General features: G+C 33.7%; 1 protein-coding gene across 1 annotated transcript in view; it reads left to right on the top strand.

Moving 5' to 3' along the window:
* Positions 1-26,721, top strand: part of LOC114328255 (probable ubiquitin carboxyl-terminal hydrolase FAF-X) — an 80,722-nt gene that overhangs the window by 15,949 nt on the left and 38,052 nt on the right. Inside the window, exons 3-7 of the mRNA XM_050659603.1 lie at positions 1,575-4,343; positions 8,431-8,787; positions 10,659-11,012; positions 17,934-18,563; positions 22,331-22,679. Of these exons, the coding sequence (XP_050515560.1) occupies positions 1,575-4,343; positions 8,431-8,787; positions 10,659-11,012; positions 17,934-18,563; positions 22,331-22,679 (4,459 nt within the window). The remainder of the gene's footprint in view (positions 1-1,574; positions 4,344-8,430; positions 8,788-10,658; positions 11,013-17,933; positions 18,564-22,330; positions 22,680-26,721) is intronic.

Here is a 26,721-nt window from a genome sequence, read left to right as displayed (position 1 = left end):
AGTATAGCGAAATGTTTAATTTTAGTATACAGGGTGGGTCGAAACTCTGAATGAGTATTTCCTGAGTTTTCTTAAATGGAACACCCTGTATTTTAGTATTATGTATAATGAAATGATATTTTATGGTACTTTTTTATTTCTTAAGCATTCCCTATATCTAATGCTTTAATTTGTAAGTTATTCGTGATTATTTAAGCCAAAAATTAATTGCAACAAAAATTACGTGAAATTTTATTAAGTAGCCGTGAAAATATTCAATCAAAAATAATTTTTCGAAATAAAAATACATAATAATCTAGCCTGATCCTTAATTTATTAATATTGGACGAGATATCCAAATACATTCCTAGTTAAGTTTGTTGGTGCTTAAAATATTAATCAAACATACAAAATCCTCCCAAGTTGACTATGATACAAAATTTGCGTAAACATTTGACATTTATATAGTTCCGGTTGATTTGTTACCATTACTAATATGAATTTTTCTAATAAGGAACTAATTAAAATGGCTTTGTGCTAGGAAAGTATAACAAAAATGAGCTACTTGCAATAAAAATTTATCATCAGCAATTCCCTGATAGACGACAAGCAAGGAAAGAAACTTTTGAAAGTATACTAAAACAGTTTCAACAGACTAGATACTTAGATTGTAAGGATGGTTGTACTAATATGCAGATCCTCAGTGACACTAAGGATTACATTTAATTCATGTTTTCTTCATTTACCGTAGTTTTTGTTCGATCAGATTTATCATAATCTAAGTGTCCAGTCCCTTGAAACCGTTCTAGTATATTTTTAAACGTTTCTCTTCTTGATTATTATCTATCAGGGAATTTCTGATAAAAGATTATTTTTGCTAGTAGCACATTTTTGTTATACTCCACTAGCACAAAAACCTTATTATATTACAAAACATTATTTTTGATTGAATATTTTTAGGGCCACGTAACATAATTTCACGTAATTTTTGTTGCAATAAAAGTTTGTCTTAATGAATCACGAATAACGTACAAATTAAAGCACTTAGGTATAGGGAATGCTTAAGAAATAAAAAAAGTACCATAAAATATCATTTCGGGTGTTCCATTTAAGAAAACTCCCCCCGTATACTAAAATTCAACATTTTGCTATACTTTTAATGTTTAACAATAGTAGACTATATTAAAAATCGTTTGAACATACATCGAAAATTTGATGTCAAATCACTACAATTCTACAGGGTGTACATTTTGCTACGAAATTAACAAAAAAACGTAATTATCTTTTAAATTACCTCGTATAATATTACAAAACCCTATGTTTAAGAAAGGAAATATTGAGGAAAATCCAAAAATGTAAAAATATACAGGGTGTTCCATTTAAAATAACAAGTTTCTGTCACCCTGTCAATACGGACGCCCCTGTATATTTAAAAATATTTTTAAATTATGGTCCTATCTGTGCGCTAACTTTTACCTAAATTTTTTCATATCTCTTACGACAACCGAGTAATTGGACTTTGTCACACTAATGCCCCACCCTGTAGATGTTTTGTTTTGCCAAGAGGGCAGTGTTTATCATTAATAATGTTTCAGGGATCTTCTCCTGGACCATCTGAGAACAACGTCGTCGAGGAAATCCAAGATGAAAACTTCGAACCGGAGTTCCCCAAAGATAAATTAGCGTCACTGGATGAAAAAATATCGAGCTTGCGATGGGTGGTGCCGGTCCTGGCCGACCAGGAGCTAGAATGTCTACTGAAAGTCTCCATAGACTTGGCCCGAAAAAATCTCGATACAAGATCCGAATCTTGCCAGAGGTTCTTCAGGGAGGGATTGACGGTGTCTTTCACGAAGATATTGACGGACGATGCAGTGTCCAGTTGGAAACCGAATATTCACGCCTGCATTTATCAAAACTGCCTGAAACTCATAGAGCTGTGCGTGGTGAAGCTGCCTCAAGACTGGTACCCTCTATTGGATTTACTCGCCATGGTTCTTAATCCGAATAACAAGTTCCACAGCTTCAATTCTTCTAGACAGAGCGAAACGGCCGGTCCGAATTGTAATTTATCCGAAGAGGAGCTCTTCGCTAGACCATCGAGCGACTTGAGGAATCCCAGAGGGTGGTTGGTGGACCTTATCAACAAATTCGGAGAGTTGGGCGGTTTCCAAGTTTTATTAGATAGATTCCAATCGGGGAAAAATTTAAGTATTTCTATAGTGTTCGCTTTACTGAGGCCTTTTGGGTTTTGCTTTGAATTTTTGACGGTTCACAGTATCAACAAGTATATATTGCCTATATTAGAAATGATTCCTGGTATATTAGATAAATTATCGGACGAAGAATTGAAGAAGGAAGCGAAAAATGAACAAAAAAGCGATATCGTCTCGGCTATTATAAAATCGTCTAAGAATTTGGCATCTAGAGTACCCAATCAAGAAGAACTTATTAGAACTTTAGAAGGATTTAGATTGACTATGATATTAAGACAGTTGCAAATCTCCAGCTTTAACGGAAAGATGAACGCTTTAAATGAAATCAATAAAGTTATTTCGAGCGTTATTTATTACCCGAATCGACACCACGGAATGGAAGAGGAGGAATATCTCACGCCCGAACGTATGGCCAAGTGGATTAATGAAAATAAAGTATTAGAAATAGTGTTAAGGGATTCGCTACACCAGCCGCAGTACGTAGAGAAACTCGAGAAGATACTGAGGTTCGTCATCAAAGAGAGGGCGTTAAGTTTGCACGATTTGGACGCCGTTTGGGCAGCTCAAGTCGGAAAACACGAAGCCATAGTTAAAAACGTCCATGATTTGTTGGCTAAACTCGCTTGGGACTTCAGCGCCGAACAATTAGACCATTTATTTGAGTGTTTCCAAAACAACTGGACTTCGGCGTCGAAGCGACAGAGAGAAAGACTTTTAGAACTGATACGTCGATTGGCGGAGGACGACAAAGACGGCGTCATGGCGCACAAAGTTTTGACGCTGTTTTGGAATCTGGCACACGCCGAAGATGTCCCAACCGAAATAATGGATCAAGCTTTAGCTGCTCATGTTAAGATATTGGATTATAGTTGTTCACAGGAGCGGGACGCCCAAAAGACAGTTTGGTTGGATAAATGTGTGGAAGAACTGAAGAACGGAGAAATGTGGGCGCTTCCGGCTCTCAAGCAGATCCGTGAGATTTGCACGTTATACGAACAGAACACGAACGGCAGCCACACTCAACGTACCCACCACATTTACTACAGACAAGAAGTGATAGAACGATTGCAAAACCAGCATTCTCTAGTTATATTAGTAACCAACAGCCTTTGTAGTTATATGGATAGATTAAGAGAATTAATCAAAGAGAACCCGGAATTGACCAGCGAGACCTACATACCCGACGGACGGTACGGCCACACGCTGCAAGTCCAGGAAAGACTGAATTTTCTTAGATTCCTCTTAAAAGACGGACAATTGTGGCTATGCGCCGAACAAGCGAAGCAAATATGGCAGTGTCTCGCCGAGAACGCGGTTTTCCAGAGCGACAGAGAAGCCTGTTTCAAGTGGTTCTCTAAATTAATGGGAGACGAGCCTGATCTAGATCCCGGCATCAACAAAGACTTCTTCGAAAACAACATATTACAGATAGATCCGATATTGCTCACAGAAAGCGGGATCAGATGCTTCGAACGATTTTTCAAAGCGGTTAACGTGAAGGAAGGCAAAGTGAAATACAAAAGAAGGTCCCTTCTAACGGAAGATCCCGATCTAATAGGTCTCGATTATCTATGGAAAGTAGTTACTTTGTGCCCAAACGATATCGCTACCAGAGCGATCGAGCTTCTTAAAGAAGTTAGTACCAACCTCGGTCCTAGATTGACCCAAGCGCAGTTGGTGTTCCACGAAAACTACATCACCGAATGCTACGACAGGCTTCGAGCTCACTACGACACGTTAAGTATCTTGCAAAAATCGACCAACGACAAAGAATTCGACTCGGAGCAACTTCAAAACCGCATTAAGTCGGAAGCCGTGAAAATATGCAGGGTATTGAAGGTTCTACACGAGTACATCAGCGAATGCGACAACAGCTTCGTGGGGGAACGTAAAATTCTTCCGTTGCACAGAGCTTGCTACGGCAAACACATTACTCTGATCGTGCGGTTTTCTAGTCCCAACAGGCAAGTCGAAGACCTGGAACTGTACACGCATTCGAACGATACTCTAGCCTCTTTGAGAAAATACATTTTGAAACGAATCAAGCCTGGTATATATTGCAAGCTCGAATTGTTCATCAACGGCGAGCCTTTGGAGCCCGCCGAGGACAAGAAACTTCTTTCGCAGATACCCATCAGGGACAAAATGGTAAGTACCAAAATGTTGAACATTTACTTTAAACGTATTTTAAAACGTTCAAAAACTAGTCACTTGATATTTTTGCAACAATCAGTTCCTATATAGCGAGTTTATTCTTCTTTTTCTTAGCCTTCCATTTTTGGACATAGGCCTCTTCCAATTCCTTACATCGATCTCTATCCTTCTTCTTCTTTTTCTTTTTGTATAGACATGACTGTCTGTTTTTTCAATGTGCCTCTAGTAAGTTGTCGTTCCATCGTTTTCGTGGTCTTCCCACTGATCGTCTTCCTATTGGGGAACCGTCTCTCGCTGTCCTTATTATTCTATTTGTTGTCATTCGGCTTATGTGGTCATTCCATTCTATTCTTCTGTTTCTTACCCAGTTATTAATGTTAGCCACCTTGCATCTCCGTCGTATATCTGTACTTCTAGCTCTGTCCCATAGAGTTTTACCATCGATTTTTCGAAGGGTTTTCATCTCCGCTGTTTCGAGCAATCTTTCTGTCCTCTCTGTCGGGTCGTGTTTCTGCCGCGTATGTCATTATTGGTCTGATGACTGTTTTGTAAATTCTGCCTTTCATTTCTTTTCCGATATTTTTATTTCTCCATATTGTGTCATTCAGGCAACCTGCGGCTCTGTTTGCTCTATTCACTTGATCTTCCACTTCTGTTTCGAGCCTTCCGTAGCTAGATAGTCTGATGCCTAGGTATTTAAACTCCATCACTTGTTCTATTATCTGTCCTTCCAGCTCCAATTTACATCTTATTGGAGCTGCTGTTATAACCATGCATTTTGTCTTTTTTGAAGAAATGAACATGTTAAAGTTTCTGGCGGTTATGTTAAATTGGTGCAGCATACGTTGTAAATCATCTTCACTTTGAGAGATTAGTATTGCATCGTCCGCATAGCAGATTATTTTAAGTTGTTTTTCTCCCATTTGGTATTCTTTTTTAGTTCTTACTTTTTTTATTATTTCGTCCATGATCAAGTTGAACAATAAAGGACTCAAGGTATCCCCCGTCTTATCCCATTGCCGGCTTCAATTGGATCAGTTAGTTCATCTATCCTGAACAACTTATTTTTCTTTTGGTCATCTACCTTCGTGAAAGTTGTATTGTGTACCAACGTTGGCCTTTTTGTCTAGCAGCTTGGCCTGCATTGGCCTTGAAACTCCATTTGAGTATGGCAATTTTTGTTGTGATATCCTGGACTTTTGGTTTTGATCTTATAGACCGGGCAGTATCGTCGCCCCCGCTAACGAAATTATACCGATTCGATTTTTTTGCACAAACTTACTCAAAAAGAGGTCCTTATAACATATCCACAGGATGCCGGGCAGTGCCGTGGTCGAAAAATTGTTTAAACAATTTTTTTTAAACAAATTCACAAAAATAATTTTTTCATTTCGAACAATTTTTTTTAGATAATTTGGGCCATTCTGAGCAAAAAAGGTCTCCTGTCATTTTTCTCTAAAATTGATTGTTGTCGAGTTATATGCGATTAAAAATTTGAAAAATGCGAAAATGGCTATTTTAAGGGCTTAATAACTCGATTAAAAATTATTATTTTGAAATTCAAAAAGTGACTGAATCAAGTCTTCAAACTCCTTCTTCAAGGTCCTGAAGAGATTTTTGTCATTATTTTATTACAAAGCTGCTATTTTTATTAACAATTAGCGCTATAGTCCAACTGTATCGTAGCCCCCGTTAGCGAAACTATTTCGATTAGATTTTTTTGCACAAACTTACTCAAAAAGAGGTCCTTATAACACATCCACAGGGTGCCGTGGTCCAAAAATTGTTTAAACAGGGTCACTAGTGATTAAAAGTCACTAGTTAAAAGGTCACTTGTGATTTTTCTCTAAAATTGATTGTTGTCGAGTTATGTATATGGCCATTTTCGCACTTTTCAATTTTTAAATCGCGTATAACTCAACAACAATCAATTTTAGAGAAAAATCCCAAGATATCTTTTTTGCTCAGAATGTCCCAAACTATATCAAAAAATTTCTCGAAGTGAAAAAATTATTTTTGTGAATTTGTTTAAAAAAAATTGTAAACAATTTTTCGACCACGGCACCACCCGGCACCCTGTGGATATGTTATAAGTACCTGTTTTTGGGTAAGTTTGTGCCAGAAAATCCGGTATAAATTTACTAACGGGGGCCACGAAACGTCCTGGATTATAGCGCTAATTGTTATAATTAGAAATACCAGCTTTGTAATAATATAATGACAAAAAGCTTTTCAGGACCTTGAAGAAGAGGTTTGAAACTTGATTTGGTCACTTTTTAAATTTCATAATAATTTTTAATCGAGTTATTAAGCCTTGAAAATGACCATTTTCGCATTTTTCAAATTTTTAATCGCATATAACTCAACAACAGTCAATTTTAGAGAAAAATGACAAGAGACCTATTTTGCTCAGAATGACCCAAATTATCTAAAAAAACTGGTTCGAAATGAAAAAATTATTTTTATGAATTTGTTAAAAAATGTTTAAACAATTTTTCGACCACGGTACCGCCCGGCACCCTGTGGATATGTTATAAGGACCTCTTTTTGAGTAAGTTTGTGCAAAAAAATCGAATCGGAATAATTTCGCTAGCGAGGGCGACGATCCTGCCCGGTCTATTACTCAGTCGTTTCTCTTTCTATCTGACAGTCGTATACGTAACATTGCCCTTTTCCATTGCTCTTTCTGTTGTGTCTAGTTTGTTCATATTTACCATGGTTAGGTTAGTGTTCAGGTTTGACATCCATATATCATGATATGAAGGATTTACTGGTTGAACACTTTGCTCAAGTCAGCGAATCTGAGGTGATTTAATGTGTTGCCATTAACGTTGAAGCCATGTTGACCAATTTATAGTTTTGAAGGACATCTTCTAGGGCTAGATTCAACAGTTTTGGCGATGTTATGTCGCCTTGTCGAACTCCTCTTAATGATGATGGATTTGTATTTTTGTCTATTTGTACTATCATTGCAATGATAGTACAAATGCAACAATGCATTGTTGCGTTTTTATATAGGGTGTCCCAAAAGTAACGGAACGGTTGAATATTTCACGAAATAAACATCATTATCGAAAAACTGAAAAATACGTGTTCAATAATTTTCAAAAATCTATCGAATGACATCAAACATGACCCCCCCCTCCACCCCCTGGAGGTGGGGTGGTGGTAACTTTAAAAGCTTAAATGGAAACCCCCAGCTTTTATTGCAGATTTGGATTGTTTACATAAAAGTAAGCAACTTTTATTCAAGATATTTTTTGAATTGTGGATAGATGGCGCTATAATCTGAAAAAAACGATTTATCGTGATAACATAGGTAAATTATAGAAACGATCTAATATCTTGAGAACTGCACTTCGAAATGAAAAACCAAAAAAACAAAAGAGTAAATGAATTACTCTTTTGATTGAGTATTAAGGAATCTTTCTTGTTGGAGCTTTTACCAAGCTGAGCAGATGAGTTGTGAATTATTTAAAATTCTCTCATCTTAATTTTCTCAGCATCCTGTATGATTTATAAATTTTGAAAATCTCAGGAGGTGTAACCAAAGAAAGTATACCACCTGTTGTCAATCTGATGGTATGGAGACGATATTTATTGTCATTTTCTGTGCTCATTCGATTGATAACTTACTTTATAGTTATTCAAAGCAGAGTGAGCAAAATATTTAAGCGAATAATTACAACATGACTACCACAGCCTTAGCTCATTCCCCATATCTTCCACACGATTTTTGAAAAAACTCACATTTTTTGTCATGTAAAATTTGAAGTTTTGAAATTGGAATTCGAAATTTGGTAAAATTTCGGGAAATCTTTTAGAGAACTATTCGGCAGCAAATATTTCTTGGGGATTTTTGTGGGGATATTTTGTCCAAAAAAAAATTGTGGAGATTATTTGTCCGGGATTTTTTGTCTGGATCCCACCTTACTGCAAGTTCGCTACTAGTTTTCCATATGGATGAAATACTCACAATTGCAAATGATAGTGCTCAGTATTGAAATTAAATCTTAACTCTGTCTTTCGTAATATATTAACTCTTAAAAGTGCAGCTCTAGCGTTTTATTTGTAATTTCAGTTAATATCAGCAAAAATAGTTCAAATGAACTCGAATATGGCGTCGTCCCAGGACAGTAGTTCGGACAGTTCGACCTCTTCCCCCCACCACCCGTACGACGGTCCAAACGTCGAAGCGGAGAATCTGTTACCGGGCGTTCTGATGTCCCAACAACCGTTCTACGCCCAATTCTTCTGCCAGTTGATGAACGTAGGAAGCACGTTGCCGTTTGCGATGTTGAGAGATATGGGGCACGCGCTTCTTCAGTTGATGCCTTGCAATCTGATGACGATGGAGAAACTGAGGATTTTGTTTTCTGCGCCGGGAGAGCAGAACATTTCGATGGATAGCATGTTTTTCAGCGCCTCGCCTTCTGAAGTAAGTCGATTTTTTTTTTTGTAACAAACTAATGAACGTTAATATTAGTCCAAGTAATGAAGTTTAAAATAGGACAAAACCTCGCAATTTTTACAGAATGGATCGATTTGATTGAAAATTTGAGGATAAATAGTGGATAGTCCAAGGATCAAAATCTATATGATGCGGAAAGGCGCTTTTACCATGGGGTGGTTGCCACCCTATCTCGGGGGGTGGACATTTTTTATTATATTTTGACCGAAAAAGTTGATAAAAACATTCATTCTAAGCAAAAAATTTTCTATACATTTTTTTGATAAAATTAATAGTTTTCGATTTATTCGCCATCTAAAGTGTGAGTTTTATATCGAAAAAATCAATGTTTTTAATAAGTTTTCTGCTAATATCTCCAAAAGTTTTCGTTTTATCAAAACAACTTTATTTAACAAAAATGTACCCTTTGAAAAAATAAACAACCCTTTTTTTAAATTTTCTTTAAAACCAATAGTGATCGAACTATACTTTATTATATGTTAGCTCTTCTTCGTCAAATGCTGAATATTGTAGTTTCAAAGTCAAAAGACGGGAAAACTATGCATTTTTCGAGGATAACTTGTTCAAACTAATTTAAAGTATTTAAAAATATCTAGCTCAAAAATTAAGTGACTTATAATGAAAAGAATGTCAGTCCCTATTGTTTTCGGCAAAAAAGTGATCGGAAGCAACCCCATAATCACCATCTTAATTAAAATTAGTCATTGACCTTATTTGGTCTTCTTTATTTATGTATTATTAATAGGTTCTAGAAGTTTGACCGACCTAGAATGATTAGTTTTTAAGAAAATTGAGTTAAAAGCGAATAACGAATTTTTGTAGTTTGGAAAAAAATGGCCTTTTCTTCAGAATAGAACGATTAGCATCAGAGATACGAAAAAATGTTTAAATATAAAATTGTAGCTTATTTAATTCCCAAGATCCTTGTTTACAAAAATTTTCTCTACGGCAAAAATTGAGTGAGCTATTGACAATTAAAACTTGTAATAACATGCAGAAACCACCTTTACCAACCCTTTCAAAGTCACTTCTTTTTGCTACTGAGGATTTTTAAAATATTTAATATTAATAGGCTTATAGATCTTGTAAAAACCTGTAAAATTCTTTTTTTACCAAACATTTTAAGATAAAAAATAAAATAGTTACGGTTAAAAAATCAATATATTTTTTTGCAAAAAAAGGAGAAATCAAATTGGAAGCATAATAATGTAAGTTAGCGGTGTTTTTAGTCATTGGCATTATTAATTTTTCTTTATTTATGTATTATTAATAGATTCTAGAAGTTTGACTGGCTTAGAATGATTAGTTTTTAAAAAACAAGTTAAAAGCGAATATCGATTTTTTGTAGTTTGGTAAAAAATGCCATTTTCTTCAGAATAGAAAGATTAGCATCAGAGATACGAAAAAATGTTTAAATATATGAAATTGTAAGTTATTTACTTCCCAAAGACTTGGTTTAAAAAAAATTTCTATGGCAAAAATTGAGTGAATCGTAAATGAGTACAACCGAAAAACATTGATTTTTTCTATATAAAACTAACACTTTCGACAGCGAATAAATCGAAAACTATTAATTTTATCAAAAAAATGTATAGAACATTTTTTGCTAAGAATGAATGTTTTTATCAACTTTTGCGGTCAAAATATAATAAAAATTTCCACCCCCGTGATGGTGTGGCAACCACCACCATGGTAAAAGCGCCTTTCGGCATCATATAGATTTTGATCCTTGGACTATCCACTACTTATTCTCAAATTTTCAAGCAAATCGATCCATTCTGTAAAAATTGCGAGGTGAAAAGTTTCGGTTCCTGGACTAAATTATTCTTATTTTCCAGGTATTATACAACTTGGAAGTCCTCTACACTATGTTAATGCCAGCCATAGACGCCATCTCCGAAAAATCGTACGAATTCCAGTACAGCTTCATGATATCCGGAGAAGCCCACCTCTTCCTCGAGATGTTGACGAAGAATAACTTCATGTCGAGCGCCGATAACGTTACCAGACGTTCGGCGTATCTAGTTGTCCTGAAAATATGTAAATTGATACTGACATCTGTCGCGCACGTCCTGGTAAGACTGAGTGAAGATCACACTCCTCCAGAAAATGAGGCTTTCAACGAAAATACCACTCCACCGGGAACCTTTTTGAGACAGGCATTACGAAATGTTCCTGGACACTCGGATCATGTAAGTTTTATCAATATCTTGTGTTAAGTTTAAGTATCTCGAGTATCGTGAAAGACAATATTTTTACTTTTTAAGCAAACAGACAATAGTGATTCACTGTCATATTTTATTCACAGTTTGTCAATTCTAGTTCAAACCATCTCTAACTTAACCCATTAACACCGAGAAAAAATTTTTTTTTCAACAAAATTTATTAAAAATTGTTAAATGTAACAATTCTGTACAAAAGGTAACAAAAAAATTGTTTGTAAATGACATAATATTTGAGAAAAAAAACTGTTCCCATATGGGACCACTAGGCGCGAACCCGATAAATGTTTGTTAAGAGTTACTTGGTATGAAAATTGCGAAAACAGTCAATACAAAGGACCACATCATATTTGCAGCAGATATTTGCATCAATTTGCTAATATTACGACCAGATTTTCTGTACAACGTTGAAAAAGTAAATATTCGTTACAAAGTACTCGTTACTTACGAATACCGAAAGTAACGATTACTACACAGAGGCAAATCGTTACTTTGATTCTATCTAATCAGCCCTAAACATCCATCCTTGGATATAGGCCTCCTCTTCCTTCTTCCATGCCTCTCTATCTTGGGCAATTTGCATCCATTTTGACCCAGTGTGTTTCTTCAGGTCATCTGACCATCGCATCTGTGGCCTTCCCCTTTTTCGTTTGTGGTTCCATGGTCTCCAATGGATTACCATCTTAGTCCATCTTTCATCCTTCTGCCGTAGGGTGTGTCCGGCGAACTTCCATTTAAGCTTTGCTACTTGGGTAGAGACGTCTTTCACTTTTGTTTTGTTACGGATCCATTCGTTTCTTTTCCTGTCTGATAATTTAATGTTCAGCATTTGTCTTTCCATGGCTCTTTCTGTCTTTGCTATTTTTTCCATATTCTCTTTTGTAAACGTCCATGTCTGAGAGCCATATATTAAAACAGGGAATATACATTGATTGAAGACTTTTGTTTTTAGGTATTGCGGGTATTTTCTGTTCTTTAGAATATAAGACAGTTTTCCGAATGATGCCCAGGCTAACCTTATTCTTCTCTTTATTTCTTCGGTCTGATTTTCTTTATTTAATCTAGTGATTTGTCCTAGATATATATATTCTTTTACTTGTTCTATTCTTGTTTGTGCCACTGTAATTACTAGTTCTTCTTGTTGATTGGTCATGGTTTTTGTTTTACTGTAATTCATCTTCAGTCCTATCTTTGTCGATTCTCTATCTAGTTCTTCCATCATTCTTTGTAATTCTTCACTTCTTTCTGCTATTAATACAATATCATCAGCATATCGTAAGTGATTCAGATATTGCCCGTTTATGTTTATACCCAAACCATCCCAGTGCAGTTGTTTGAACACATCTTCTAGCGCTTGGTTGAATAGCTTGGGCGAGATGGTATCTCCTTGTCTTACTCCTCGGTTTATTTTAATAGGCTCCGTTTGTTTCATTAGCTTGATAGTTGTTGTTGCCTTATCATATATATTTGTAATTAAGTCGGTATATCTGTAGTCTATTCTGCTGTTTTGTAGGGAATTCTTTACTGCCCAGTGTTCCACACTATCAAATGCTTTTTCGAAGTCAATAAATGCCATGTATAGCGGGATATGATATTCGTTAGCTTTTTCGATTAATATCTTCATCGTTAAAAGGTGGTCACTTGTACTGAAGCTTTTTCTAAATCCGGCTTGTTCTCTTGCCTGGTATCCATCTAATTTAGTTGTTAATCTGTTTGTTAATATCTTGGTTAATAGTTTGTACATCACATTTAGTAAAGTTATGGGTCTGTAATTCTTTAGATCCTTTTTATCTCCTTTCTTAAATAGTAACAATGTTACTGCTTCGTTCCAAGTGTTGGGTATTTGTTTTGTCATTAATATTTTATTCATAAGTGTATACAAAACTTCTCTAGTTGTTTTCCCACCATTTTTTAGCATTTCTACAGTTATCCCGTCTTTTCCTGGCGATTTATTATTCTTCATCTCCTTGAGTGCTCTTTTTATCTCATTCTTACTGATTTCTGGTTGTAAGTCGAAATTGACATTTTTTATTTTTATTTGTAATTGCTTAAGGATTTCTTGTGTTGGTGTCTGTTTTGTATTGTAGAGGTTTTTATAATATTCTTGTGTTATTTGTATAATTTCTTCTATATTATTGGTCTCTATGCCTTCTTTGTTCTTTATACTATTGATCTGTATGCTTCCAAGATGTGGTTTTAAGCACTTCATATTTTTATTTTGTTCAATGGTTTTAATTTATTTAATTAATTTGTTACTTCGTACCAATCACATCAGAGCAAATAACGACTATTGTATCTAATTTGATTACTCTGATTACTTCGTACCAATCGTATCAGAGCGAGTAACGACTATTGTATCTACTTTGATTACTCTGATTACTTCGTACCAATCGTATCAGAGCGAGTAACGACTATTGTATCTACAACCAGTATACTTGATTACTTTGTAGTTTCTAAACTGACCGAAAAAATGTGGAAATGATAATGTTCTACAGTCGTTATATCTGTGATAATGTTATATATCGGAATACCTATACAAAATACCTACCTACTGAGAAATACGATTTTCGATATGATTACCGGTACTCAAATACAAAAGTATTCATAGTAATCAAAGTAACGAATACTGTAAATGATTACTTTATACAAAAGTAACGATTTGTAACGAATACTCGAAAGTAACTATAGTCAACATCACTACCACTAGGTATGTAAACATAGTCCAGTACCGATTTTTTGGTTTTTTTGGAACGGATTCCAATTCGATAGAAAGATACATCGCTATCCATCAAATCAGTGCCACCCACATTTTTATTGTATTATGGAATAATTTTTTTGGTTTCTGAAAAAACAATGTTTTTAAATTTAAACCTTTTAACAGGTCTAGTTGGTGTAATCCAAAAAGTTATGAAAGGTTTGAAACAGCATACTTTGAGTAATCAGACTCTGGAAAATCATACACTGTAGGAACCAAATCCCTTTCTTCGCAAAAATCTGCATGTTGTTGCCACGTGAACATAATTAGACCTCCTATCAGTTGAAGTTGGCGCAGCTTGAATTGTTCTGCTAGTTCGGGGTGATCTAAGTGGTTCCGTCTACGATTGTGTCTTCAGCAATGCCTTCGATTCTAGTATTATTCAAAAACACAATTTTCGCGAAGATAGCTGGCTACGATTTAGATTATCAATAAAACCCGCGCCATCTTCATCTGCCGAATCTTCGCCTGTAAAAATGTTACTAGCTGGAGATTTTATGAAAACTGCAGAAACATCGTTATTACTTCAGTTTTCCTCGAAAGCTATATCGAGATCTTCTTTTAAAGAAATTCCTCTAAAAATAAGAATAGTGAAAACGATTTATTTAGCAAATCTCCTAGCGGTTCCATTTGGGAACACACATATTTTTGGACTAATTACCGAACAAAACATAAGATGAAATATTATGAAAACCTGTACAAGTTATTTATTGAAGTTTGTAGAAATTCTTTTGAAAACAAAAATGAGCATCGCAGTGCAAAAAGTAATAAATAAAACACATACACGAAACGAATGTCCATATTTTGGCACAAACAAAACCAACCGTAAATTCAAAAATTTATTAAACTGGAAAATAGGTATAAAACTAAATTTGAGTTGCTCATTCAAGAAGAGGTAACTTTGAACTACAAATAGGCCGAATCTCTTCGACATTTTACCTGGCAATATGGTAAATACACTCCGATGCGTACGCATTTTGTTGGTTCCATATGGTACCCGTATGCGTTAATGGGTTAAAGTATCATTTAAGTCGCACAATGTAACTGTGATTTCTCGAAGAGTGTGTTCTCCTATTGCTTATTTAAACCAGTAGTGTTACAGTTTCTGGTATTTTCTTTTATTCGGTAATTGAGAGTGTTGATATTTGTAAGGGAATTAATAGAAATACACATGAGATACTGATTCCGAAGGATTCAATATCACGAAATCGAATCATCGAAAGGAACGGTGTAGTATTAGTTCAACTCTACCTTATTTCACCTTCATTCATCGTATATTTGAACTATTGGGCGGCAAATTTGAATTAGTGAACGAGAGTATATCACGAAATCGAATCATCGAAAGGAACGGTGTAGTATTAGTTCAACTCTACCTTATTTCATCTTCATTCATCGTACATTTGAACTATTGGGCGGCAAATTTGAATTAGTGAACGAGAGTATCTATGGAGTTTGCGTTTTCTATATCATTACCGTGTTGCAGTATTTCTGAACAATTTATGACCAAATTTATAACAGTTTTAGAAGAGAACTGACCAATAGGGAACTTGCATAAAATTTTAAATTCGAAAAAAATGTTATAAATCACAATAGAACATAATTTAAAACATGTATCAAATATTAAAAAGTTTTGTTTGGCTTTCGTTTGGCCCCTAAAGATGATTAAAAATTCAAATTAAAACAGGTGGCCCAAAACGCGTCGTGACGTCATTCGTTTAAATTATGTTTACATTCTTCCAAAAAAGTAAACAGAATTTAAAATTAGACATTGTAAACGTCAGTAGAAAATACAGTTATGTAACCTCACAAGTGTTTTTGATCGTTTGAACTATTTTAAATGTCATTTAATAGTGTCAGTGTCAAAACGAATGCCAAACCTAATTCGCGGTGTGCAAGTACTTGGAAGGGGAAACGAGAAACGACCCTGCGCGAGTCGCGGAGAAATATTGCAACTATCTTAAATAATTCATATTGTCAATTGAAATTGTCAAATTGACGTATATTTCATACCTTCTGTCAATGAAGCAGAAAAATTATATATTGCTCCACAATATTGATATGATATGCAATTATTATATAAAGGTAAATTTAATTAATTTTATTTTGCTTGCAGTACTGCATTTTAATAACTAATTTTATTTACTACATACAATTGTTGACGTTTTCATAACATAACCTGAATCTTATTTTTTCTTCTTATTATTTTTTTGGACTATGGCCTTGACAATTATTCAGTAACCAGGACTAATATAATTGGCCAATTTAATTAAAAGTGCGAATTTTAGTATAGAGCGTAGAAATAGGGGTCGCTTTGCCGAACTTGCACGGTCCCAATAGGAAACTTGCACATTTTTTATTGCATAATAATATTTTTGTTTTCTGGCCTTGGTTTAGAGAACCTTTAGTCAACTTAAAATAGTTCAAACGATCAAAAACACTTGTGAGGTTACATAACTGTATTTTCTACTGACGTTTATAATGTCTAATTTTAAATTCTGTTTTCTTTTTTGGAAGAATGTAAACATAATTTAAACGAATGACGTCACGACGCGTTTTGGGCCACCTGTTTTAATTTGAATTTTTAATCATCTTTAACCCTTAAACGCCCAACCTTTTTTAGGTTCCATGTACGCCCAAGGGTGGGTAAAAAATGTCCACCTCGAAAATAGCTGATATATTTATTGAGAGTTGTTGGAAATGGATTAAACTTAAGAATCTTATGCTTAATAAACACAGCATCTTCTAAAATATTAATATAAACAATTTACAAACCTCACAACAAGATTACAATGTACATCAAAATTAACATACCAGTCAAAGACAGTAATTCAGATTTGTCGATTTTCTCCACATTCTTCCTTTCAGCCTCTTCATTGGTGGATAATTATGTGGATTATGTAATTATACGTCGATAATTATATGGATTATATTCCTACCAACGAGAAATTAAATAGAAACCTTAAGTTACAAGTTTTACAAAGTGTGTACTTTTTATGCCCACCCATATTTAACTCAAGATATTAATTTTATTTTCAAAAATGTCGGTAGAACCTATTTAACATTCGATAAAAGGCTGTCTTTTTAACAATAAATAATTTTTGGAAAATTTTTAAACACGTAATAAATATGTTACAAGGGAATACGCATTAGGTGGACACTTTTTACCCACCCTTGGGCGTTTAAGGGTTAAGGGCCAAACGAAAGCCAAACAAAACTTTTTAATCTTTGATACATGTTTTAAATTATGTTCTGTTGTGATTTATAACATTTTTTTCGAATTTAAAATTTTATGCGAGTTCCCTATTGTCTGTTTATTTGATTTAAATTGCATTTTTCTAGGACCGTTTAATAATATGCTCATTATTCACTATTTATTATTATTATCTATCAATAGATAATAACACCCACTACTTTACCCGTGAGTAATAATAGTTCATTACTCACGGGTTGAAGTTAGATTCAAGTGGTGCATGGCACTTTTAATATACTTGTTATTAGCAAATATAATTACTTAAACTTGTTTATTTAATAAAATAATCATTGTAATTTATATCAACAATTAACTTCGAAAAGTGTTTAAAGGGTTTTTAACTGTAACAGTGGGTCAGTATATTTTTTACGTTTAAATTACAACATTTGACATTTTAAGGTTGATGTTATTAAAAGATAAACATAAACAATGGGTACTAATTCCGTAAAAGGGTTTACGGATATGAAATTTATATCAATAAATTCTGTTTCACTTACCGTTGATTGTACAATAAATTTTTATTGGGAGCAAACGTTCTTTTTTATGTAATTGCCTTAAAATATGTCTTATTTTTAAATGCCACCGCCATTATATACCATGACACTAATGACAACTGTTTCATAAGCTTAAGAAGGGTAATTCTAACAGTGTTGCCATAGTTATATAAAATATGTTTTCTTATGAAAAATAAAATCTTCCGATTTTAAATAATGTTAGTAGTTGATAATTACATTTTTCGACTAATCCAAATAAAAAAAGGTCGTAGAAAAAGTATAGTATTCTACTCGCATGTAATCGTGAGTAATAGCCATCATTACATGCTCGTTGAATTCTACTACTATTCCCTATGTACCTATATGTAAATAATATCTGTTTTTTTTTTCAGTTACTGCGACAAGTTTCCATGAAACTAGCTCAAGGTTTAGCGCAATTGATGGTGTCCGAAACGGGAAACACCGGCCAAGCTCAAGCACTGTTCAGTCAAGCGTTGAATTGGGAACTGCCAGACCTAGCCACGACGTTGGCTTTGGTGCGGCTGGTTTGGGCAGCGAGCAGCAACAATCTCGGCGCTGTCAACGCCTCGTTGGAAAACTTGCACTCTTTATCCGAAGCCAGCAACAAGAAGAAGTCAGAACTAGTCAACGACGACGTGCTCCTCTGCAAAGAAGCTCTGGAACTGCTCAGTACCGCCGTCGTGCTCAACCCCAGCAGTTTGCAGCACTTGTACCAGGACAATTGGTGGCCTTATTTCGTTACGGACTTGGTGCTAGTCAATCCGAATTGTTCCATAAGAGTCGCAGCTGCCGAACAGATGATCATTATATGTTCTTGCGGCGCTAGCAGTCAAATGGCTTTGCACGTCATCATGCCGTTGCTCTTTTCTCTCATCAATACCATCGTAGTCGAACACGCCAACACGTCCCACGAGTTTTTTCAACTGTTATGTCGTTTAGTCAATGTAGCGTACCTTACCGGATGTCCCATCAACGGTGTGGAGACCCTACTGTCAAATGAGGTAAGTTTTTCGTTGTCAATATTTCACCAAATAAAAATGTAAGTTTTAAATGTTTATATTTCTTGTGTATTTTATGCCTTCTCCCTTTACTCTTTGTTATCCTACTACTTTCTTTACTCTTATATTTTTCTCCTATTTTGTTTTTATATTTGCTAATTTTTCAATTTGTTCCTATCTTTTTTGGCTTTTTGTTGTTCTTATACCGGGTGGTGAATTGGAAAACGGGACATAGGAATCTCAATGTAAAATTCTAAACTGTTGAATTCCTGCTTCCTTAATTATTTTACATCAAAAGACATTAGAAACTATTTGTAAAGGATTGAAATCTGTATTGAAAACAACTGTTAAAATTGTTCTACGAATTAAACATATTAGCCCGATCAGAGAACACAAAATTTGACGAAAACCTCCAAAAAAATAAAGGAAGGATGAAAATTTGGGAATAGGTAGTTGAAATTGTCTATTATTATATAAGAAAAGGTTTACAATTCTACACCCCCTCCATTTAACAAAAATTGGAAAATACGGGGTGAAAATATTTTCTCGGGGGTGAAAAAGCATACGTTCAAAATAAGTCCGGAATTGGATAAAATGACTAATTCTAAGCAACGTTTGCTCTATAGAGTTTTTTTACTAAGTCAATACTTTTGGAGTTATTTGCGAGTGAATATGTTCATTTTTGACAAAAAAAAACATGTTTTTGGACGGCTTTTCGGAGATAACTCAAAAAGTAAGTATTTTAGCGAAAAAAATATTCTTATCAAAAATATAGCCTATAAAAAAGTGAAAGAAATGGTGTATTCGTGAGGTCTGCAGACCCAGTAGAAGCAGAGTTGTAGCTAATGAAAAGTAGGTTCTTCTTCGTCAAATTCCAAATCGAATATTTCAATATGAAATAACCAAAAACGGAGCACTTTTCGGGGAAAATTCATTACAACTTTTTTAAAGTGTTTAAAAAAAGGTTTATTTTTGTTTTTTAAAAAAACTTTTAACATAAAAGTAAGTGAGTTACGCTCAAAGTATTGTTGATCTCTTTTTTTTTTCTAAAAAAATAGCGAAAATCACCCCTAATTATTAGCTTCTCAAATAAAATTAATCGTTACCGCTTCACAAGTTACTTTACTTATCTATTGTTTATATTATCTATAAATTTCATTGGTTCAAAGTGCTCAGTTTTGAAAAAAAATTGGGTTTAAAATAAAACAATTTTTTTTTTTAATTTTGGAAAAAAGAATGGAATTGTTTATGGAATTAACTTAAAAATTATTAGTAATACCAAAAATCTCAAAGAGTATTAAAATGTACGTTTTATTTTTCTGAATATTCTTGATTTTTTGTTTTCTTGTTAAACAAAAATTGGTTATGCTGTGGCTATTCAAAATTTGCCTAAACTCGTGATTAGTTACTCGTTCAAGCCATTTTAACTACAGCTTTTTCATAAATAAGAACTTTGAACCGATTAAACTTACAGATCATATAAATAATACATAGATAAAGTAACTTGTGAAGTGGTAATGATAAAATTTATTTGTGATGCTAATTAGGGGGTGATTTTCGCGATTTTTTTAGCTCACTTACTTTTAACGTTACAAGTTTTTTTTTAAAAACAAAAATAAACCTTTTTTTTAAACACTTTAAAAAAGTTAAAATGAATTTTACCCGAAAAGTGTCCCGTTTTTGGGTTATTTCACATTGAAATATTCGATTTGGAATTTGACGAAGAAGAACCTACTTATTATTAGCGGCAACTCTGCTTCTACTGGGTCTACAGACCTCATACATTTTCTTCAATTTTTTATAAGCTATATTTTTGCTAAAAATATTTTACTTACTTTTTGAGTTATCTCCGAAAAACCGTCCAAAAACATGTTTTATTTTGTTAAACATGAACATATTCACTTGCAAATAACTCGAAAAGTATTGACTTAGTGAAAAAACTCTATAGTACAAAAGTTGTTTAGAATTGAGTCATTTTATCCAATTCCGGTCTTTTTTTGAATGTATATTTTTCACCTTCTAGAGGGGTATTCCCCTCCATTTTTGTAAAATGGAGGGGATGTAGAATTGTAAACTTTTTCTTATATAATAATAGACAATTTCAACTACCTGTTCCCAAATTTTCATCCTTCCTTTATTTTTTTGGAGGTCAGATTGTTCTTTGATCGGGCTATATTCCAAAATTTTGTAAAAATGTAATATATTTTTCAGTTTTTCAGCCCAAAATTAGGCCACACACAGTGCAATAATGTGTCACAAGTCGCAATGAAGTTATTATTTTCACATTTTTGAACTGTCAATATTTTTATTTTATCGTTTATTATTTAAAACAATACAGTTGATAAGGTACCCTCAGTTGCTGAGAAAGGCCCGTTTTACGATTCACCACCCGGTATATGTTATGTGTTCCTGTCGAACTTTTTTTTCATGTCTACTTCCGAACTTTTTTTTTTCATTTTTTTTTTTTTGTTAACTTCCGCTTTTTTTACTATTCTATTCTTTACTTCCTTATTATTTCTGCTTATTTGCTGTTTAATTCGGTTTCTTTTTGACTATTTCTTTTGTTCTTTTTTTGTGTTGTGTTTTTTGCCGTAATTTTTATATTTATGTATATGCAATTTTTTGTGTCCTTCACTTTTTTTTATTTCATTCTACTTTCTGTACTCTTATATTCTTTCCTCTTTGTTATTCTTTTTTTTTTCATTGCTGTTGTATATTACGATCTCTTTTTGGCCTGTTCTTTTTTTTTCGTATAGGTATTTTATTTTTTATCTTTCCCATTGGCTATTTTCTGCTTTCTTCACTTTTATATTCTTTCCTCTTTTTATTCGCAATTTTTGTTAATTTTCCTGTTCTTTTCGTATTTTTTGTATATACATGTATTTTTTTGTATCTTTTGTACCTTGTTCCGTTTATCTCTAGTTCGCTTTAACATTTTTCTACGCTTATATTTGAGGGTGTTAAAGCCAAAGTGGTGTAAGTCCTATTTGTGAAATGATGTAAGCCTTGCTTTATAAACCTGATAAATATACCTCTTTTCATCAGGAAAAGTGGTGTAAGTATTTATAGTAATACAGTAAATACTTACACCACTTTTTCTTTGAAGAGTTCTGTATATCAAGATTATAAAGCAAGGCTTACATAATTTTAAAAATGTGACTTACACCACTTTGACTTTAACCCATTCATTTATTTCTCATTTAATTATTATTTTTGTTTACTTCCCTGTTTATTTCAGTCATATTTACACTTTTTCTTTTTGTTCTTTTATATTATTTGTGTTCCTCCTGTATTTTTTTATTTATAAACAATTCATTGTCTTTTGTGCCTTTTCCCCGTTTTCTTTGGTTTCCTTCTACCTTCTTTACTTTTATATTCTTTCCTCCCTTTATTCTTTAATTCTTCATTATTTTTGCCTATTTCTCTGTTTTTCTGTCATTTGGACTCTTTCTTTTTATTTTTTTTTTATTTATTTGCGTTCCTCCGTATTTTTTGTATTAATAGGCAATTTATTGTGTCTTCTGTGCCTTCTCCTTTTTCTCGTTGATTTCTTTCTACTTTTTTTACTCTTACAGTCTTTCTTCTCTTTTATTCCTTACTTCTTTATTATTTTTGCCTATTTCCCTGTTTATTTCTGTCTGATTTGGAGTCTTTTTTTTTGTTCTTTTATTTTATTTGTGTTCCTTTCGCGTTTATTAAGTTATACTCAGTTTTTTGTGCCTTTTATCCATTACATTACATTACTTAATGGTAAATCAATGGTTGTTTAGGTTGCGTGGTTACGAAAAGCCAGAGACAAACACGAAGTACTGATCGAAGGCCATCTCCTTCTCGCCAAAGAGCTCCTTTTGCTGATCTCCTCAGAACAGAAGTGCGAACTGGGTAGTGCTGAGTCCGGCAGTCTGATTAAAGAATTGCTCGAAGACTTCCTGTTTCCCGCCAGCAAGTTGATGTTGAGATTACACAAAACGGGTCAGCTGGGCGAAGACCCGGCCATTCCTATTTGTGATACTCCCCAAACTCAGGCCGCAGCATTCGATCTGTTGGTATCACTGTGCATGAACTGTGTACAAAACTACAAACAGCTGGTTAATATGCTCACGGAGATGTTTTACAACGGTAAGTAACAGAATCACGGACAAAACTCACATTGTTACATTTCAGGTAGTGATGTTGAAAAAGTAACTATTTGTTACAAAGTACTCGTTACTTACGAATAGCGAAGTAATCGTTACTTTGATTACTCTGATTACTTCGTACCAATCGTATCAGAACGAGTACCTATTTTGATTTTGAATATTGTATCTACTCGGTTGATATCGGAGTCGGACCGGTATTCCACGAGTGTTCGGTATCAAGTACAGTTAACTAAAATTTTATCTATGAAGGGCGAAGGCTATGAAGAGTTTTACAGGATTAGAGGGCGCTGAGAAGTAGCTGAAACAGAGGGAGGTATATCATTTAACAAAGCATGCACCCAGAAACAGATGTCTATACGATTTTTCGAGGTAGATAATTCACAGAATTTCACAGATGTTAGTTCTTTTGAAAATAAAAATGCAACACATTAGATTTTAATAATAAATACACACTATTGATAGAGGTAGAAATGATAATATTTCTAGACTAGGGTCATCAACTTTAATTTTACATGTAGGTGTGGCATTGTTTTTATTAGACCAGGGCATTTAACACTAAAATCTCGGGAATAAATCTTTTTTTAAATATAGTAGGTACAGCTGGTTCCAAAAAAACTGATAAGACTCTTAAAGCGTATTTTGTAGAAAATGGAGCAGTGTATTTTGAAGGATAAATACTTATTATTTACATACTGTCACTGTCACTGCGAAATCTTAAAATTTGTCAGATAACTTATTCTGTTCAACCTCAAAAAATGGCTCCACATGCTGACAAAGAACTAAAATCAAGAATTGTAACGAAATTAGAAGATGGTTGGTCACTATCTGCCATAGCGAACCATTTTAACGTAAGCAGAACAACCGTTTTTAATATTAATAAAAGATGGAGAGAACAAGGAACTGTCGAAAGAAAGCAAGGTTTGGGAAGAGTGTGTGTGTGTTTATGTTTTATTGGCACTGGTTTAAGCAACCAACTGGCCAGTCAATGTGTTTTGAATTCTCTCTTTTACAAAATATATGCTTAGTATCTAAATTTAAAACTATTAGTACTACTGTTTTTTTTTACTCTGTTTTTTTTTATTATTTTTTTTATTATATTTTTTAACATTTTTTTTTTATTTTATTTTTTTTTTTTAAGTTTTTTTTTTTTTTTTGTATATTTTTTTATCGCGCTAAGACCTAAACCCGATTCAACCTCGCGGAGGTTTAGATCTTAGTATCTTTTTATTTTATTTAATTATTTTTTTTTTTTCTTTTTTTCTCAGAGCTTTAATTTTAAACAATTAACATGGTTGTACAAAATTTTATAAACATCTAGATTGTTTGATTGTAAAAGGTATATAAGATTAAAAGGAAATTGTACATTAACTTGAACTAGATTGGCAAAAAAGTTTGATATTTCAATAAAATGTAAAGGACATTCTAATAGCATATGTTGTAGATCAGCTAGCTCTCCACATAAACATTCATCATTATCTACAAGTCCTATTTCTCTTTTGTAGACTGGAGTCAGACAGTGATTACTTCTTATTCGACAAATAGTTTTGATAAAGCCTTTGTTGGAAACTTGATTAAACCATGTCTTGATGGGAAGTGTAGGCTGGATTTTTTTGTAATAATTTCCTTTGTCTGAATTATTGTATTGTTCCTGCCATTTCGTCCGTTTGATAGATCTCATAATAGAAATTATGTCTCCCATAGGAAGTTGATAAGTATGCAGAGTGGATTCCTTCGTTGTTGCCTTTTTAGCCAGATCATCTACTATTTCGTTGTTTTTTATACCAATGTGTGCTTTTATCCAACACAATATTATATTTTTGCCCGATTTCAAAGCTTCACTGTTCATTGCTATGATGTCACTGATGATATAATTTTCTGCAAAATTATGTACATTATATTTCAATGTCTTTACAATGCTTTGGCAGTCTGTAAATATAACATAATTGAGTTCTTTTTGATTAATACATATTTTGTATGCTTCTTTGATTGCAATGAGTTCAGCTGTGAAAATTGTCATTTTATCAGGTAATCTGTTGTTTATTTTTATACTTTTTTGTGGGTAATATATAGCATATCCAACTTTTCCTTCCATTTTTGAACCATCCGTATATAATTTCTGATAACTCCCCCAGTTTTTTTGTACACACTGAAGGTGGTCTATTTTAGTAAGGAAGTCTGTCGCACGAATATTACTTAAATGACAGTTAACTGGAGATAAATAATCTTCATAATTTAGCTTTCGAGACGAGCTTTGTTCAATTTGGTGTATGTCGCCAATGGAATTAGAAACGTTGAGGAAGCTTTCCACAACTAAAAGCAGTTTCTTTTTTTCCCAGTAATAATGAGTTAGGTATGAGGTGGTTAAATGAACAATTTTATTTAATAGCAGTTTATCGTTAACCGCTGTTTTAACTATAAATTTCTCACTTAGGTATTCCCTGCGTAATGAAAGTGGAGGTTCATTAAGCTCACATTCCATGACCAATATAGGTGTGCTACGAAGATAACCAGTGCATAACCTAAGTGCCTTATTTTTGATCCTCTCGATTTTTTGGAGTACAGAGTTTGATGCTGAGCCATAAAAAATAGATCCATAGTCTAAGATTGATCTTATCAAATTTCTGTATAGTAATATTGATATGTTTGGATCAGCTCCCCAGTTACTGACACTTACAGTCTTCATGATATTCATTGCATTTTCCATTCTTCGTAATATGTAATTTGTGTGTTCTTTCCAATTTAATTTGGAGTCTAAAAATACGCCAAGAAATTTTATTGAAGTTTTATAAGGAATACTAGTATTATCAAATTGTAGATGGCTTTGAGGAACATATCGTTTTTTAGTAAAGGTAACAATGGTTGATTTACTCTCTGATATTGTTAAGTTATTATCGGTAGCCCATTTTTTTATAATATTCAATGTCGATTTAAGGTAGTTATTACATCTATCTATTGACTTATTTTCTGCATATATCGCAACATCATCAGCGTACTGTAGGATTTTTATGTGTTGAGGAAGTTTAGTTTCTAAGTCAGCAGTATACAGTATATATAATATAGGACTTAGGATGCTACCCTGAGGTAGTCCCAAAGATGTGTATCGGGAGTTAGATTGATCTCCATTTAATCTAACGTGAACTGCTCGATTAATGTATAAGTTAATGATGTTCCATGTTACTATCTCGGGTATTCCTATTTCCAACATTTTCGCGTATAGTATGTGAAGATTAACGTTGTCGTAAGCCCCTTTTATATCTAAGAACAAAGCACTAACTGCTTTCTTATAAGTAAAGGAACTATAAATGTCTATTAAAAAGTGGCAGAGGCTATCTTGTGTTTTTATCTATCTTTGGGAAGAGCTCTTTGATGAAAACAATTTCATAGTTCCTTTCACGCAGATGGACCGAAGACTACAAGCTGTTATCACTGCTGATGGAGATATTACAAAATATTAATTTTATTTTTACATACCTAAATTTAGTATAGTTTTGGTCTTCCAGGCCCTCGCTTTGTTTCGAGAGTTTCTTGTTCCCTCCATTTTTTATTAATAGAAAAACTGTGGTTCTGCTTATGTTAAAATGTTTTGCTGCCTCTGATACTGCCCAGTTATCTTTTAATTTGGTTACAATTCTTGCTTTAAAGGGGGGTATGGTTTGAAATATTTAATTTTTTTTATTATTTCAAATAAAAGTACATACTTTCAAGAATACTCTCTGAAAATTTCAAAATAATCGGAGTAAAATTACCAGAGATACAGGGTGTTGAATATCCGTACCTTCGACTCGCGTTGCCGCGGCTTCGCGCCATCACGCTTCAGCGTAGTGAGAAACGTTAAACAACTGTTCGCCTTCTCTTTTGTAGATTACTCCGCAATTCAAAAAACATATTCCACTTTACGATTTGGCAGACAAATCAGAAGATGAAGATGCAGTTGTCAAAACTTTAAACGCATTTTTCTCAAAACTGCTTTTCAAATGCGGTGGACATTGTAACTGAAAAACTACTTGACCGATCTACCTGAA

This window comes from Diabrotica virgifera, chromosome 8 (genome assembly GCF_917563875.1).
Source record: "Diabrotica virgifera virgifera chromosome 8, PGI_DIABVI_V3a".
Lineage (NCBI taxonomy): Eukaryota > Metazoa > Arthropoda > Insecta > Coleoptera > Chrysomelidae > Diabrotica > Diabrotica virgifera.
This window is presented reverse-complemented; position numbering and strand designations above follow the sequence as displayed.